A 17,676-nucleotide genomic window follows, 5' to 3' on the forward strand; every position below is an offset into this window, starting at 1 on the left:
TGGGGTGTTTTTGTAATTTTAAAAAAAATATTTAGGGGTATTTAATTAAATTATCAAATTTAAGGGGTTTAAAAAAAGTTGAATAATATTGGGAGTAGTATTCCCAAAAATCTGAGTTTTTAGGTATTTTACTGTTTAACTTTTTTGGGAATACTAAAAGTAGTATTCCCAAAACTGAAACAAACGCAGCCGACATTTCCCACCTAGGTTTGGTGAAATGACACTTTCGCACCCTTCAAGTTTTAAAATGACACTTTTTCACCATTCGATCGGTTTTGTTATATTTTCCATTAATATTTTACTGAAAAGACGAAAATACCCGTAAATATTAGACTTTATAATTTTTTTTAATTAATCAACAAGTCAAAAAAGAAAAAATAGTTAACCTCACTTAAAAAGTTAGGAGTAATGCTATGAAATTGTTTAAAGTTAAATGACATTAATATTTATTTATAATGTCATAAATATCCCATCACTATTATTAAATAATCTATTAAATTTATAATATTTTTCATTTTTACTAATTAATATAGAAAATCAACATTCCTAATTAATTAAATAAACAAAGAAAAAAAGATATCTTCACACTTGAACTAATAAATAATTGAGTAAAAACTTTGACTTAACTAAATTTTAATTTATAATAAACTAATTAAGAAATAAACTATTTAAGGGTATTTTTTGTTTTTTTCAGTCAAATATTAACAGAAAACACTAACAGAACCTGATGAAGGGTGAGAAAGTATCATTTTGAAACTTGACAGGTGGGAAAGTGTCGTTTGGCTGAACCTTGGGTGGGAAAATGTTGTTCTCCCAATAGTCAATTCAAAAGTTCATACATTGGAAGAAAATGACTTATGTTATGCCTAAAAAGTCAGAGCTAACGTGGGCTCTTGTCAGTAAGGGCCAATTAGAGTTTAGGGAGGCTTTGTGTCGTCTAGACGTAGTCATGTCGCGCAAGGATGGAAGAGGTATGGCTATCATCAGAGCGACAGGTGAATGCCAGGCTGCGAATGACTAGGAATTGTCCACCTGCCCAAGCCCTACTCGATTTAAGGATGTCTCTCGTGCATACAACCAATGGAAAGAGGGTTAGGAATTGTGCCACACCTGCCGGACTGCAGACTCATGCTTATTACCTTGAATCCTCCAACTATAAATAGAGGGCTCCTATCTCATTTACGGGATTGACTTATCTTTAGTCTTAAACAACATACATTCTCTATTTCTCTCTAGATTGTAATTCAGCTCGTTGCACGCTACCTGACGGTAATCATCTATTAATATAACTATAGTAGACGTAGGATTCACTTTTGACCATCCGAACTACTTTAAAAACTGCTTCTTATTTATTTTCTCACTGCATATTTTCATATCATATGTAATTTTTAAGCCCGTTTAGCACTTTGTCGTTGGTATCAAAATCAAGTATCAACAGCGAGATATTGATACACTATACATTTAAATAAAAATTGTGGCATGCATGGTACTTATTGTTGGATGAAATCAAGAAGGGAAACGTGGGTTTGATAGAGAAGTTTTAAAGTTATTTTAAGTTTATAAGTATTATAAAGCATCATGCATGACTTTTCAATGAAATAAAATTTCATTTACCATGCTTCCAATTTGCATATCTCCCACTTCCGAACTACCTTCTAATCGAAGACTTAATTCTTGGTCGTTGCTCGTTACCAATTTCAGTTTGCTACGAAAACAAAATCTTTTTGCATTATTATTAAAAAGAAGTTATCCAATCACATCTCGACAGCTCACGGTTCATGCAACCAACTTTAACTTGTTCGTTGGTAGAAGCCAATAAATTTTTGACCTGTATAAACTTCCACTACCCTTCCTTCGAATTAAGTATGTAGTATCGAGAAGATAATGGAAGATATTATAGAAAGAGATTCAATTCCCATGACAAAATGATTTTGTTTTTGCCCACTTATGCTTCAATGAGAATCACGTTGGGAAGAAATGGAGTTCCTGATGGAAGAAATAGGACCACTGGTGGGTCTTATATTTTAATTTCCGCTAGTTTTGTTTGCAGAGAACCATGGATGGATGGTTCACTGGTTCTGTATATTTATGTCTGGTTTGGTTGGTTCATATCAGCATCAAATGGCGTGGCCCTACTGAGCCCTTGTCAGTCCAGTGGAGTTGTGTTGTATTCATTCTTCGTGGAAGATGCATGGAGCCATGGACCATGTGATGAAAGCTTAAATATTTGCCCTTTCATCAAATTTTAATATATATTAAGAATTGCCTTTAGAAGTTTTTTAAATATAACAAAAATATAACCTATATTCTTTAGGATGTGAAGGACCTACACCAAATTAAACCTTTTAAAAGGATGAGGGATCAGATCAAGTATATGAATTTTTTTTTTAACCTATGAAGTTAAAAAATTAGGTGATGGGCTATTGATTGAGGCCACTAGTTAAAATATAATTTTTAACTTTCTGTATAGCTCTACTTGCGTAGAGAGCATGAGATGCAGGTTAAAAGTATGAGAACAACACTGCAGATTCTCCCAAAACAGTTAAATTAATAGCAAATGGGAAATGGTCAAAATGGGAGATACAAAATCTAGGTAGTTTTGTAAGTAAAGGTTTACTAAGGGATGCCATATTATCAGAAATTTTTTATAAGAGTCAAAAATCAATATAATATCTATGCATTTTCGCCGCTCTATATAATATATTCTCTGACTTCAATGGCTGGTTCCTCAGTGTAGTCTAAAGCTCTCTCTTCTTCACAATCGACAATAACTTTCAATAATTCAAGTGTTTAGTAAGAGCACAGAGGTTTCACAAAATTCTATTCAGATAAAAGAAGATAACAAGTTCTTCTCCAGGCTTGTCCAAAGACACTCCATGGCAACCCTTCTTTTAGGTCTACTGGAGAGTTTCTGTGCAGTTCCTTTCTTGTGGGAGTCTCAACCGGGCACACCCAAATGTAAAATGTTAGTGAAACAACTCTCCCTCCTCTCAAACTCCTCCTTCTTATATTCTAAAATAAATAGATCAAAAACTGTCAAGAAACACCACTCGAGACCTTAGTTTCATAATCTCTGATCTCGTTCCCAAGATGATGCAAGAAAACCAAAATGTATCATCATCCTCTTATCTTCATCTTATCATCCATCCTCTTTGGTCATCTTCTTCCGCTTTTCAATAGGGGTTTCAATAAATAGTCCTCTAAAAAAATATCGCATGCAAGGAGCCGGTTTTCGAGCAGAAGTCACGTTATTGATTCAGGAATAGAGATGAAGAACCAGCTTTTGGATCACCAACTTCAACTCTACGCTTAAGCTTCGAGGTGCTATGGATGTGAGGTGACTATAAAGAAAAGGTCTTTATATTATAGTTACCTCTCCAGTTTGGCCGTGGATCTGGGAAATTATTCTAGCTTTCAGATCTCTCTCGTATAATTTGCTTTTTTTTTTTTTTTTAATTTAATTACAGAGGGTTCTATTGTTCTTTGTCTCTTCTCTGGTTGTGACTTGAACTAGCTGCAGAAATATGAAATTTGTCTGGTGTGTGTATGATGTTCGTCCACAGAAAACAACTAGAGGTCTGCGTTAAGTTTGGGTAATTTAGTCCAATATTACTTTCTCTTTTTTTTTTTTTTTTTTTTCTTTTAGGGTCAAAAAGAAAAATGCTTACTTAATTTCTTTTCTGCAACTGGTAGCTATTCACAGTTAAAATCAAAAGATCGGCTTGATAAAGAGAGAGAAGCCCTGTTCTTGTACTGCTAAGTCTATCTCATCAAAAGCAATAACAGATAATATTACGGTGAGCCATGCCAATTATTTGTAAGTTTCTGAAAGCAGAGCTGCATTTGTCAGTGCCTGACAAAAGAGATACTCTAAAGGACACTGGAAAATTTATGTGAGTAGTTAAATTTCTTTGAAAGGAACAAAAATTTTGTTAGGTGCAAAAGCTTTAAACAACTGGTTTTTGATTGAGGAAAAACAATGCCCACAATTGTTTAGTTTTAATGTTCCCTCCTAAGTTATGATTTTTATTTAATGCAAAAACGAAAGGCAGGTAGAAGTCTTAATATTAATATGGGGTTATCACCCTTTGCCGTTGATATCCTTTATGGCCCCTGCCCTGTTCTCATCACGGATTCAATGCTTGTATATTCAATTCTTTGTGAACATATTAGGAGTTGTCCCCATCAATCTCTGTCGCATTATAATAGAGTAAATGGATATATTTTTTATGTAATTTAACACTCTAAATAAATTAAAGGGGAATTAACCAGTCAAAGTCTCAAAGATTTGGGGACTTCCCTTTGACTGCAAAAAGTTGAGAAAAACAAAGGGGAAATGTACCAAAAGATCTCATTCTTTTACTTTGAATGAATCAGAAAGAAGCATAAGAAGGTAGCTTTACCAGAAGACGAGATGATGCCTCGTTTTTAATCCCGTTTGTCGGCAGTCTGACCTGAGGCGTGTGTGCATAGCTGCTCCACATGCACATGGGTCGTCATTGGATGGTAATTTTAATCAAATAATACGTCCTCACTGAGTTTCAGAATTTTTATTTCAATCACTCAACTAATTCTGGACTGCAAAAAGTAAAGTTCCATGGAGGTGGTGGTGACAGATTGCCCATTCTTGATCATCAAAACAACATATATATGAAAGCTTTAGGATTTAACTATCTTTGATATTTAAATGTAATATTGTGCCAGATCTGCCAACGAAGAGTAATGAAACTTGAAAGAAACGTGGGATTTTCGTGATACTTCAAATCCAAACAAGGGATTCATTTATGAAATCACTAAAGCTATGTACATGTTTGAGTTGTTAAGGTTTGAATTTCTGCTACAAGTGCATTGGATGATAATATAAGTAGTGTGTAAACAACTACGTAGTTTTCTATGTCTTCGTATACGATGTTGGCGGGACAATATGCATCTAAAACTTTCGGCATCAGATAAAATGATTTGCTAGCACCAATGTTGCAAGATCTTGGTTTCTTCTTTACCAGATCGGTGACTCATGTTATGGCATTGCTAGATAATGACATTGCCTGTAGTCACACACAGACCATGCTGCCCACACCGCACCACAGTTCTAGTTTAGTATAAGTCATTTCAGAGTATACTAGCAGTTTACGAACAAAAAGGGAAACCAAATCTTGATTCTTGTGGTTCTAAAATTAATCATGGTCGTAATAAATTAACCCTTATACAGCCATCACGAGTCATGGTATATGGAATTCCCTCGCTAGCTGCTCAACCTGATTCGGGTTAAGCCAGAGAAGAAAAATAAGCCAACCTGCAATGTCAATAAATGAATTTTGTATAGTTATGTTAGTGCTCCACTGTTTAATCCATTTCAGGGTGGTTGAAGCAGTATGAACAAAAATTCAATGTTAACTACAAACCTGCTTAGTTATATTTTCCCAATTAAGAGGAGAATCCAAATTCAAGATTCCTGTAGGGTTGTCCGCATTTTTTGTATGCGATATACAATCACTGATAACAGGGGGGTAAATTGAAACAATCAGGATCAAAAAAGATATTATAATATATCATAATGAAGAAGAGGAAAAATGTATATATACCTTCACTTCTTCAATCCAAAGTGACTAATACTGGATTAATCAGGATTGTTGAGACACAGTAACACACCATGAACAGGAGGACTGCCATACATTGCACTGGCAATCTGCTGCAACTGGTTCTAACGCAGCCCCTTGCTTTGAATGTTGCAAAGAATGCTGAAATCACAAATGTGGGGTTTGAAAAAAAAAAAAATCATTCATTGCCTTTTAGGTTAAACTTCTTCTAAATACAATTAATCAACTACCAGAAACAATTGGGGATAAATATAGGAGCCTTTCAATAAAATTATCCCAATTTTCAGTTTTAAATGAAAGTGCAATACATACATGTTCTCCATGACTAAACAGTAAAGCTAGATCACATGATATTTCTTACCTGAGACAGCCAACTGGTGTCCATACAATACCATGTTCTTTGCAAAGGACTGCGCACATCCTATAAATGTTCATCTTCAAGAAAAATCTTATTGCTCGGGCATCTTTCTCGAGATCCCCACTGGCGAAACCTTGATAAGCCATGTCAAAGAAGGGGAAATGATTTTTCACCTAAAAAATTACCAGATAATAATTAAAATTGATTCAACAATGGGAAAAAATGCAGCAAAACAGTACACATATCCCAATCACCTTGCATTGATATAGATTCTTTCCACTGATCCTCAGTAGGATCACCCAGTGGGTTTTGGGCACAAGGATGGAGTAAGAAAAAAGAACCATCTGGGCATTCTACAGAAACCATCAAACAAAAAGAAAACAAGACAGTAAAATATCTTAATGTTATACTGGCTTGGTTTAATATATAGATGCTCATATGATCAGCAATAATGATCAGGTATCATGGTTTCTACGAGTAGAATGCATATGCATATGTCTGTGCCTTCTTATATATTCAGAGTAAAAATATTTGAGGGAATTAGAAAAACAGAGTCAGAAAGGAAACTATTTCATTGGACATTGCAGTGGCAGGGCATTGATATTCCTTAGGACCGTTTGAAATCATAATTCTGTATTCAGAGAGTCACTGAGCCTAAGGCGTGAAGACTTTCATACCTTAATACATCTATGAGCGTGAAAAGTTTAAACCCTTCGAATCAGGATGGTAGTAGTGATATTTTTGCTGGAACTTGGGCATCCCTCAGATGTTGTGGTGGTGTACAACATACATTTGAATTTCAGTACAAGAAAGAAGAGATTCATACAGCAATCTCAGTATATCCAAAACATTTCAAGATTACAAAACCTGGACTATAAACTGTAAGGAACTAAAAGGATGAAGAACAAACATACTTGACCAAGTCGGATCAGGCAGATAATGCGTGATTCAGATGGAAACGCCTTTGAAACTCAGCAAACAGGCGGCATGCACAGTGCCAGATAGAGCTTGAACCCAGCAAAACTCCTTCATTAACAACATCTGAATCCTGTCCATAACAATTTTCACCTCTCCTCGACCATTTTGAACTAACTGCAGCAGAATTGGACTCCTGCTCAAAGATAGTTTAGAATTATCAGTACTTTTACAAGAAAAATAATATGGTTACAGAATCCAGTGCAATTCCAGGGCGTTCTATAGAAGTCAATCAAATAATTATAGAAGTCACAACTATTTCTTAACATTTTAATCGAATCCTAAAATCGCACCACTTAAATGACCTCCGGTCTCTTCTAAAGAAACAATAGCCCATAATTTCTAATTAAAGAAGGGATCTAATACACGAAGTGAAGAAACTAGAACTTACAAGAACCGACTTCCCGCAATCTGGCTCTGCTTCTCTAACACATGAAGCACAACAGGCCTGCCTTCATCATCCTGTAAGTCCCTAGAAAAAATAAAATAATAAATAGAGTAAATTAAAAGGTTTGACCAATATTAGTGACAAAGATTAGAAGAAGAAGCAAAAATACCACGCCAAGATTGATCTTGTTGGGAGAAGAATCAGCTGATATGCTTCAGTGACACAACAATGGGGTCCTTAGGAGCAGGAAGGACATGATCCACACGCAATGTTTTGGTGCTGCATCTTCTTCTTGCTGTGCTTGTAAAAAACTCCTCATTATTTGATCAGTCAATTTCTTACTCTCCGGCGACGTGAAAACCTGCTGGCTTTCTTTTGATTGACGAGACGAACTTAAAAAGTCCTTTGCTTCCATTCCAAAGGCGGTACTGAATCATTCTGTTATTTTCCAGTGGTACTGCACTGGTTTTATTTTATTCTCACCTAAGACAAACCGCTTTCCCTCCTTTTTGTACTTCATTCAACAGAAACGAGGTTTGACTCTTATTATCTGTTTCAACTTTCAAGATGGTTGAATTGAATCAGACGACTCAGTGAAACAGCCACAGTTTTTCTCTTCAAAGGCCAGTTTCTGTGGTATGAAAGAGCTGTGGTAAAGTGGGTCAAATTCTCAAATTGGGCTAAAGTAATTGCTCCAAGCATTGTGGCCCAAAACATTATATTTAAAAAAATTGTTATGAATCACAAAAATTGTAAGTTATAATAATGATATTGCTAAATGAGAAATTGGCCTATAACCACGAAATGTTAGAATTTGAATTAAGCCATGTCTTTATCTTAGTTATTGGAAAATTTGAGTTTGGCAATTTACAATCACTGTTAAATCTTAGGAGTAAGAAGGATATGAACTTGATCTGCTAATCTAACATCTAGAATTCATCTACCCGTTGAGCTATTTAAGACTTAAGAGGTGGATAAACCTTATTATAAGTGATTAGTAATTTTTTTAAATACTATTATACGTGTAATAAATTGAAGATCAGTACTTGATTTCATCGAATAGAAAATCATGTAGACACAATTTGAAAGACAATTCACAAATAAGGCAACGAAAATCTTCCATAGATACAACAAGACTTATTTCCAAAGCAATTTCAGTCATTCAAACTCAATTACAAACAGAATCAGTAGTTCACCTTCCTGCAGTTCTTACGATTTGACCTTGCTTCCAGTCAACACTTGTATGTTTCCCATCTTAATCATAGAGTTTGCAAAATCAGCTGAGAAGACCCTGGGGTTATAGCTATAAGTCTTAACGAGCCCATCAGTTGAGCCGCCACTGAAAAGTGCTTGATCAGATACTAGAAGCCCCTTCTCCTTTATCAAATAGGAGAAATATGCAGTGTCGAAGCATACAGGAGTTGGGTCTAGAGGAGCAAGGTTGCTGTCACCTCCTTCAGGTGGGCAGGTATTTCGTAGCTCTTTTGCAAAGCCAGTATTAATGTTCGTTCCGTTATAAATTCTGTCTCTGAAGAAACGACACTGTGAGAAACCAAGGGTGTGACCACCAGAGAGCGCCACTAAGTCTCTCTTGTCGAGGCCTTGCCTTCTGAAGTTGTCAATTAGTGCAGGGAGGTCCATGAATGGCGATGGAATGTCTCTGTTGGCTAACTCCCTGCTTGCTGTGGTTGAGTCTCTCCTTCCTAATGGCACCTTCCATGTTGGCCCTCCAAGCTGCGAAATTTTTAATATATATAAAATTAGCCATATGTAAAGAAGATTTAATTGTTAATCAAAGTTTCATGCATATTATATATCTCATTCCCCACTAATCTCCAACTAATTTTTTGGTAATTTTTCGTGTATCTTGAGATACATATTAGTCTATATTGCTGGACCAAAAAAGAAAAATATACCAAAAACAAGAAACGTTAGAAATGATACAAAGAGATAAGAGAAGGTTTACTGATATATACATACCGCAACGACAGAATCACGAGCTGCAACAGCCAAAATATCTGCACAAGAAACCAGAGGGCGTCCACAAATTTTGTCAACCTTGTTTTTAATCTTGTCGATGACTTCAAACCCTCTGATGGAATTTATATTGGGAAACGCATTCTTTTCACTATCGATGGTGGGTGTAGGATCCAGAAGAATGGAAGCATCACAGCCCTACGTTGCAAACACCAAGTATATAAGAGTGCATGCAAAGCTACTTAATTATAAATTAAAAGTACATGCATGAATGAAAAAACAAGAAAAGATATACAGCTCAGTTGGTGTTGTACTTGAACGAAACAATCATGGAAGTGTAGACGTAGTAAAGAAGCACCCATGCGGCGTTCTTCGTAAACAGCAGCTTCGACTATTCGTTTGATAGTTGGCAAAGCTTTGGGGCAAACTTTCTCATAGTAATAAGGAGACAGTGTTTTTGAAAAAGTTGTTGTTGCAAGGGCCAATATCAGAAAGACATGAAGCTGCAGGAATATGCTACGTGAAGCCATTGCCGGTAACTCTAATAAGTTTTAGGTCTATTACAGTATAGGTTATGACCTTACCTTCCGCTCATTTATATTAAAAATTTGAAGAGTGTGCAAAGTAATTAATTGATTATTTCAGGATTTGTCACTCTATTTGACCTGGCCAACATGACAACTTCTCAGAAGCTCACTTTTTACAGCTATCCTTATAGCCCGGCGAGGCAAGAAATCTCTGTAAGCAATGTACATTTCATTAATTTATGTACTTTTAAATGAATTTGAGGTTGACTAAAAGGGATTGAACATCACTTTGAGGGCTAAATAAATGCAAGTTAATCTATGTTCAATATTCAGCCAAATTGTATATATAAAAGATTAAAATAAAATGTAATATATATGATCCCAGCTGCATCATATTTGATTCATTCAAAATGGTTAGATATATATATCTTGACTGCTGTCTCTAGGTATTATTAATTAATCTTGATTTGATATCCTATCCACATCACAATTTGATCTAAAATTAATATCTAGATAGGAAGCTTTGTTGGATATCGACAATGGAAGAAAACTAAGATTGTGATTGGCCAGAGTAAGTAGTACGCTTTTGTTTTAAGTTTCTTCAAGCACGTTGCCGCTGAAGCGGTCCATTTCTTGCTCATCGTTGTAGCTGATCCTTTTGCACCTCTGACCTGTTCTTTTCTACATTGAGTTGATTCGATCAACTCTGCAAAAATTTAAGCTATTATTTACTGAAATAATTCTTGTATTTATTCAGTGCAGTGACAACCGACTAGATGGTGGCTTGACAATTGGCATAGTGTGGTTATTTGTTTAAGAAAGAATTGTAGTTAATTATGTTTAACAGCTTGAATTTTCTTTCACGCGAAAATGTGTTCATATCCTGAAGAATAAATCTTACCAAATGCCCAAGTCTAAAGATTCAGGAGATTAATCCTAGGTATAATATTATGTCACGCTTGGATAGTTCTAATAATAGGACACACGGTCTCAAGTCATTTACTTGAATTAGTTGAAATACATATAAACCGATTCAGATATCCTGTTTAAAAAAAAAAAATATACGTATTATATATATTTTTAAATTAAGATTGTTGATATGACTTTCAATAAATAACTTCTTTAGACTTTATATATTTTCATTAATACAACATTTTATGAGATGATGTGACAAATCATATAGAGATAATAATATTACAAATCATATAGCTATGTTTAATCAAGTACGGGCACAGTTGTATTATTTAGGATGCAAATTAATTGAGATATATATATATATATTTTTTTTCTTTTTATAAATATACATTAGTAAAATTATTTGGAACCACATTACTGATATGTTCATAATACAGCGTATTCAGAAAGGGTGAATTATTTTTTATATATAAACTATTATAATTTAATCGTTTCATATTTAAAGCAAGCAAACATCATTTAAAAATAACTAACAACCAGCATATTTCGGCTCAAAATCGAGCCTACGAAAAAATAAGCATTTTATTCAACAAGACATTGCTCCCAAACAATTTCACTCACTCAATTTTTTTTTTACACTTGCAAATGAGAATAAATGAATTGAACACAGAAATACAAGAACTATAACCACTCTAGTGATTCACCTTCCTGCAGTTTGAACGAATTTGACCCCGCTTTCCTGTCAATACTTTTATGTTCCCCATCTTAATCATAGAGTAGGCAAAATCAGCAGAGAAAGCCTTTGGGTTATAGTTATAAGTCTTTACGAGTTTATCAGTTGAGCCACCGCTGAAAAGGGCTTGATCTGATTCAAGAAGCCCCTTCTTCTTTATCAAGTTGGAGAAATATGCAGTATCAAAGCGTGCAAATGTTGGGTCTAGAGGAGAAAGTTTGGCGTCCCCTCCTGTACGTGGACATGTCTTTCTTCGCTCTTTTGCGAAGTCAGAATCAATGTTTGTTCCGTTGTAAATTCTCTCTTTAAAGAGAACACACTGTGAGAAACCAAGAGTGTGGCCACCAGAGAGCGCCACTAAGTCTCTCTCGTTGAGGCCTTGGTTTTTGAAGTTTTCGATTAGTGCTGGGAGGTCCATGAATGGCGATGGAAGGTTGCTATTGGCTAAGTTCCTGCTAGCTGTGGTTGAGTCTCTTCTGCCCAGTGGTACCTTCCATGATGGTCCTCCAAGCTGCACATTATCAATATACAAATTAGCCGTAGAAATTTGTTAAAATGTATAAAGACTTTTGGAAAAGTATAAGAAGAAAATTCATTCTCATTTCAGTTTCTTTCATTGGTGGGTGATTGCGTGAATCTTTTAGATACATATTAGTCTATTGCTTGACAATATACCCAAAAAAAATAAAAATGAAAAATGATAGAGAAGGATTACTAAGTACATACCGCAACAACAGAATCACGAGCTGCAACAGCCAAAATGTCTGCACAAGAAACAACTGGGAATCCACAAATTTTGTCAACCTCTTTCTTAATCTGGTCGATGACTTCAAATCCTCTGATGGAATTTAGGTTCGGACGTGCATTCTTTTCACTGTCGATGGTGGATGTAGCATCCAGGAGAATTGATGCATCGCAACCCTGAATAATGAAGACAAAAGTATATGAGAATGCATGACACTTATAAAAACCAAGATTATTACTTGAGTTAGAATGAGAAAAAGTTAACAGTTGGGTATTTTACTTGAACAAAACAGTCATGGAAGTGCAGACGTAGAAGAGAGCCACCCATGCGGCGTTCCTTGTAAACAGCAGCTTCCACTATTCGTTTGATAGTTGGCAAGGCTTTTGGACACACTTTCTCATAGTAATAAGGAGACAATACTGATGAGAAAGCTGTTGTTGCAAGAGCAAAGATGAGAAAAACCTGAAGCTGGAATATGCTACGTGAAACCATTAATGCTATAGTTATTAGCTTATAACTCTAAGTTTCAAGTCTGTTGTGGTGTAAGCTATGTTTGCCCTTCTTATTTACAGGGAGGAATTGAAAAGGCTAGCCATTGGAGAAGTAATTACTTAATTAATTTATGGCTTTGTCAAATCTTTGACCTGGCCGGGCAGCCAGCACTACTATTTCTCAGAAGCTCAAGTTTTACAGCTCAAAACAGTGTGACCAGATAACCCATCAGCCAAGAAATCTATGAGAAAACATATTATATATTAATTTATACATATTATATATTAATTTATGTAATATTAAAATGAGATTGGATTTGAGGGAATGAAAATCATTAGCTAGTGATGTATTAGTATAATAGAAAAATAGGTGCAAAACTCAACGTTCTACTATTTCGAATTACAAATCGATTAATAATTTAAAGTCAACCGAATTATATATAGAGAAAAATATGTTTCGTCATGTATATGCGATTTACCTATCATCGGTAGATTCAAAAGGAGGTGAGTTATATATATGTTATACTTTGTCAAACCATTAATTTAACTTTGTTTTTGATTCTGTCAACACAGCGCTCTGTATTAATATATATAAAAATTAAAATAATGCTCTTCTTTCAAGTTCTTGAGCAAGTCGATTTCTGAACCTGTCAATTGCTTTGTTATTATTGGTCGAATACTTTTTGCAGCCCTGGCTTGTTCATATTTACATTCAGTTGATTCACTGACTTTGCCGACTTTTGTACTTTATTTCCTCGATGAACTTCTCATCATAAATTTTGTGTAGTTATTTGGGGTGGGCAAAATTTGAGGGTAGAACGGAACCAACGGGTGACCGGTGTCAGTATGGATTTTTATTTGAACCGATCGTAATAATATAAGTTTCAGTTCTAAAAAATTAGTATTGATAGTGTGTGATTCCGGTTTTAGTTTCAAATTAAAAGAATCAGACCAAAACCAATATTAATAACCGAGACTAAATTGATATAATATTAAAGAATATAATTTTTTTTTGGTATTTTGTGTATAGGGCTTTTTTGATATTTTATATGTCATATAAATATATAAGAAAATTTTAGTTTTTTTCTATGTATCAAAAATCTTATTAATTTTCATTTTCAAAATATTTTTATTAAAATTTAAGCTTAACTTATTATTTGATTAATAAATTAATATATATTAAGATATTTATGTTAAATAATAACTTTTAAATGTTTATTATGGATGAAAATAAATAATTAAATATTTATAATCAAACATAAAATATCAAATAAATATAAATAAATATATTATTTAATGTTTGACTTAATTATTACATGTGTAATTATAATTTTATAAGGGTTTATCTATATTTTTTTCAAAAATAATATTATAAATCATTAATTTAACTTTGTTTTTGATCCTGTTATATATAAAAATTAAAATAATGCTCTTCTTTCAAGTTTCTTGAGCACGTCGATTTCTGAGCCTGTCATTTTCTTTGTTATTTATTGGTCGAATACTTTTTCCGGCCCTGACTTGTTCATATTTACATTCAGTTGATTCACTCAACTTTGCCGACTTATATCCTTTATTTCCACGATGAACTCTCAGATATTTTGTGTAGTTAATCGATATTCACAGGACGATGGGCTTGGGTTAGGTCCTGACATATTGATCTTTCATGCAAGCATAATGGAAAACTGTTTTGCATCGGCAGATAGGCCCGACCCCGGCACCTAGCTAGCTTCGATGCACTCACCATACTTTTCTTGTTCATGATTGGTTTGTTAGATTTTTTTTTTTATAGTAAGTTATATTGAAAATCTAATTTTTAAAACTCGTAAAATACATCTTTAAAAAAAATTTAATAAAATAATAGTTTTTTTCTTCTAAAAATTAATATCATCCACGTGATTAATTAATAAATTTTATGGTATTATTAGTCTTAAATTATAGTATTATATAATCAAAATTAATCGTAAAATTAAGAATTTATATTTTTTCCTCTCAACCATTCATATCATTTCTAAGATCAATATCAATATTTATATCTCTATTTGTGTTGTTATTATCATGCAAAATGGGTAATACATCTTCCTTTTTACTTTCTCCATATAAAATTGGTAAATTTGGGTAGGTTTTAGTGAATTGAGTTGGGTGACTCGGATCCGACCTGAAATTTTTTGTGGGCCTTTGGCCCAAATTAATAAAATCATATCGATTTGTATCGATATTACGAACGGATATATATCGTATCGTAAGATACATATCAACGTATCGAAAAGTTTAGGATACACTCTCTGATACGTATTGTTGGTGACTCGTATCGTAGGATATGTATTGCGTATCATAGGATACTAATAACCATTGTTCTGATTATTGTTTTTGTATATGTTTACGATGTTACACCCCCTCTCGGGTAGTCCCTATCCCATCGAATCTAGGCGCTCCGAGGGACCTGAGAGGAAGGTGAATAAATCAAAAAGTCATTCATTAAATCCATTTATTATAAAATAAATTAAGTGAAACAGTTATCCATGTGCATAAAAGTAGTCTTTGGAAATGTAAATACAGAAAGTCAGTTACAAAACATAGTATCAGAGTACACTAAATGAACACACATCATGAGGTAGAACATGCATCCGTAGGCCAACCTAGAGCGTACAAGTAGCTCCACACGAACCTTGTAGTAAACCGTAGGGGGAGAAAACATAAAATAGTGAGTTGGGAAGCCCAATGAGTGGATAATACATTTATAAAGAAAAATACTTGTAAGAGAAAAATATATTTCATGTAAAAGCTTGATAAATGTCACACAACCACCGATCCATATACGTACTCATACTCACTACCACCATACTAGTACCCAGGGGACCTGGATTACAACTCTAAAGTATAGGTCCTTAATACATACAATCCACTAGACCACTCATATTCTATCCTCGGGGTGGCACCATCCACTGTCTATCCTCAAGGTGACCAAAAATTTATTAGAAAAAAACTAAAAACTGTCACTTAAGGGTTGTGAGAAAAAATTTATGAGATTGGATTGTGAGTATAATATTACCTCTTCGGAAATGGGTTTCTTTAGTACATTAATGTGGTGCTAATAGCTTCACTCTTTCTCTTTAAAGACCAATTTCTTTGGCACAAAAGAGCTGTGAAAAATTGGGTCCGACTTTGATATTGGGCTAAAAATAATTGGTCCAGCCATGATGACCCCAAAAAGATGTTATTTGATGAACTATAATGACCATTATGATTTAAAAGAGTAAATATTATTACACAAGATTTTAATTGATTAATAAAAAGAAAAGAGAAAAGCATGTTTAGATACAATTAAACTGAGTACTTATTCTCACAGTTCACGATGAGGCTATGAATATCTTCCGTGCACACTTATTACGGAACATACAGAAGCCTCTTATTTAACAAATTCTTTCCAAAGCAGTTTCACTCATTGAAAACAAAAACCGAAAACGACGAGTGCCAGTGCCTCAGTAGTAGCTGTTCACCTTCCTGCAGTTCTTACGAATTTGACCACGCTTTCCTGTCAACACTTTTATGTTCCCCATCTTAATCATAGATTTTACAAAATCAGTGGAGAAAGCCTTTGGGTTGTAGCTATAAGTCTTAACGAGGCCATCAGTTGAGCCATTACTGAAAAGTGCTTGATCAGATACAAAAAGCCCCTTCTCCTTTAACAAATTGGAGAAATATGAATTGTCGAAGCGTGCAGGAGTTGGGTCTATAGGAGCAAGTTTGGTGTCTCCTCCTTTACGTGGGCATGTCTTTCTTCGCTTTTTTGCGAAGTCAGAGTTAATGTTTGTTCCACTGTAAATTCTTTCTCTAACGTTACGACAATGCGCGAAACCAAGAGTGTGACCACCAGAGAGCGCCACTAAATCTCTCTCGCCGAGGCCATGCTTTTTGAAGTTGTCAATTAGTGCAGGGAGGTCCATGAATGGCGATGGAATGTCACTGTTGGCTAAGGTCCTGTTTGCTGTGTTTGAGTCTCTCCTTCCTAATGGCACCTTCCATGTTGGCCCTCCAAGCTGCGAAATTTTTAATATAAAATTAGCCATATCATATATAATAACTTTTATCGATAATCACGAAGACTCTTGTCCCACAAATAAAAAGAAGATTCAATTGTTAATTAGAGCTAATTTCATGCATATTATATATCCTATTTCCCACTACTCTCCAACTAATTTTTGGTAATTTTGTGTGTATCTTAAGATACATATTAGTCTTTTGCTGGATCAAAAAGCAAAATACCAAAAACAAGAAACGTTAAAAATGAGACAAAGAGATAAGAGAAGGTTTACTAGATACACACCGCAACGACAGAATCACGAGCTGCAACAGCTAAAATATCTGCACAAGAAACCACAGGGCGTCCACAAATTTTGTCAATCTTTTTTTTGATCTTGTCGATAACTTCGAATCCTCTGGCGGAATTTATGTTGGAAAATGCATTCTTCTCACTGTCGATGGTGGATGTAGCATCCAGAAGAATGGAAGCATCACAACCCTACGTTAAAATGACCAAGTAAATGAGAATGCATGCAGAGTACGTTAATTATAAATCAAAAGTACATACATGAAATGAAAAAAAGTTAAAACAGTTAAAAGTTTTATTTTTTGTTGTACTTGGACGAAACAATCATGATTGTGTAGACGTAGTAAAGAAGCACCCATGCGGCGTTCTTTGGAAACAGCAGCTTCGACTATTCGTTTGATAGTTGGCAAAGCTTTGGGGCAAACTTTCTCATAATAATAAGGAGACAGTGCTTTTGAAAAAGCTGTTGTTGCCAGAGCCAATATGAGAAAGACATGAGCCTGGAATATGCTACGTGAAGCCATGGCTGAAAATTAGCTAGTAACTGTATCCTGTAACACGTTTTTGGTCTATTGTGCTGTAGGTTGTGTTTTCCTTCCGCTTATTTATAGGAGAAATTGAAGAGCTATCGAAGTAATTAATT

The 17,676-nt window shown here is 34.6% G+C and overlaps 2 protein-coding genes and 2 pseudogenes across 2 annotated transcripts; all 4 read right to left on the bottom strand.

Moving 5' to 3' along the window:
* Nucleotides 1-5,242: 5,242 nt before the first annotated feature.
* LOC116126093 lies at nt 5,243-7,733 on the bottom strand (annotated as a pseudogene).
* Nucleotides 7,734-8,502: 769 nt separating this feature from the next.
* On the bottom strand, nt 8,503-9,845 carry LOC116126068 (annotated as a pseudogene).
* A 1,434-nt stretch (nt 9,846-11,279) lies between these two features.
* Nucleotides 11,280-12,738, bottom strand: LOC116126066 (cationic peroxidase 1-like). Its single transcript, XM_031411777.1, has 3 exons — nt 12,495-12,738; nt 12,197-12,391; nt 11,280-11,981 (listed from the first exon to the last, which is right to left on the bottom strand). Exons 1-3 carry the CDS (start codon nt 12,705-12,707, stop codon nt 11,430-11,432), a joined length of 960 nt encoding a protein of 319 aa, XP_031267637.1. The 5' UTR covers nt 12,708-12,738; the 3' UTR covers nt 11,280-11,429.
* A 3,239-nt stretch (nt 12,739-15,977) lies between these two features.
* Nucleotides 15,978-17,644, bottom strand: LOC116126050 (peroxidase 70-like). Its single transcript, XM_031411746.1, has 3 exons — nt 17,345-17,644; nt 17,031-17,225; nt 15,978-16,743 (listed from the first exon to the last, which is right to left on the bottom strand). The coding sequence occupies exons 1-3, from the start codon at nt 17,555-17,557 to the stop codon at nt 16,186-16,188; spliced, it is 966 nt and encodes a 321-aa protein (XP_031267606.1). The 5' UTR covers nt 17,558-17,644; the 3' UTR covers nt 15,978-16,185.
* Between the last annotated feature and the right edge of the window lie 32 nt (nt 17,645-17,676).

Source organism: Pistacia vera, unplaced genomic scaffold (assembly GCF_008641045.1).
Source record: "Pistacia vera cultivar Batoury unplaced genomic scaffold, PisVer_v2 Contig174, whole genome shotgun sequence".
NCBI classification, from domain to species: domain Eukaryota; kingdom Viridiplantae; phylum Streptophyta; class Magnoliopsida; order Sapindales; family Anacardiaceae; genus Pistacia; species Pistacia vera.

Excerpts from the sequence above, each read along its gene's own strand:
- LOC116126066 (XM_031411777.1), bottom strand. The coding sequence starts at position 12,707 with ATGGTTTCACGTAGCATATTCCAGCTTCAGGTTTTTCTCATCTTTGCT. Across the intron at positions 12,392-12,494 it reads TCCATGACTGTTTTGTTCAA|GGTTGCGATGCATCAATTCT; the intron begins GTAAAATACCCA and ends TTCATTATTCAG. Across the intron at positions 11,982-12,196 it reads CTCGTGATTCTGTTGTTGCG|CTTGGAGGACCATCATGGAA; the intron begins GTATGTACTTAG and ends GATAATGTGCAG.
- LOC116126050 (XM_031411746.1), bottom strand. The coding sequence starts at position 17,557 with ATGGCTTCACGTAGCATATTCCAGGCTCATGTCTTTCTCATATTGGCT. Across the intron at positions 17,226-17,344 it reads ATCATGATTGTTTCGTCCAA|GGTTGTGATGCTTCCATTCT; the intron begins GTACAACAAAAA and ends ATTTTAACGTAG. Across the intron at positions 16,744-17,030 it reads CTCGTGATTCTGTCGTTGCG|CTTGGAGGGCCAACATGGAA; the intron begins GTGTGTATCTAG and ends AAAATTTCGCAG.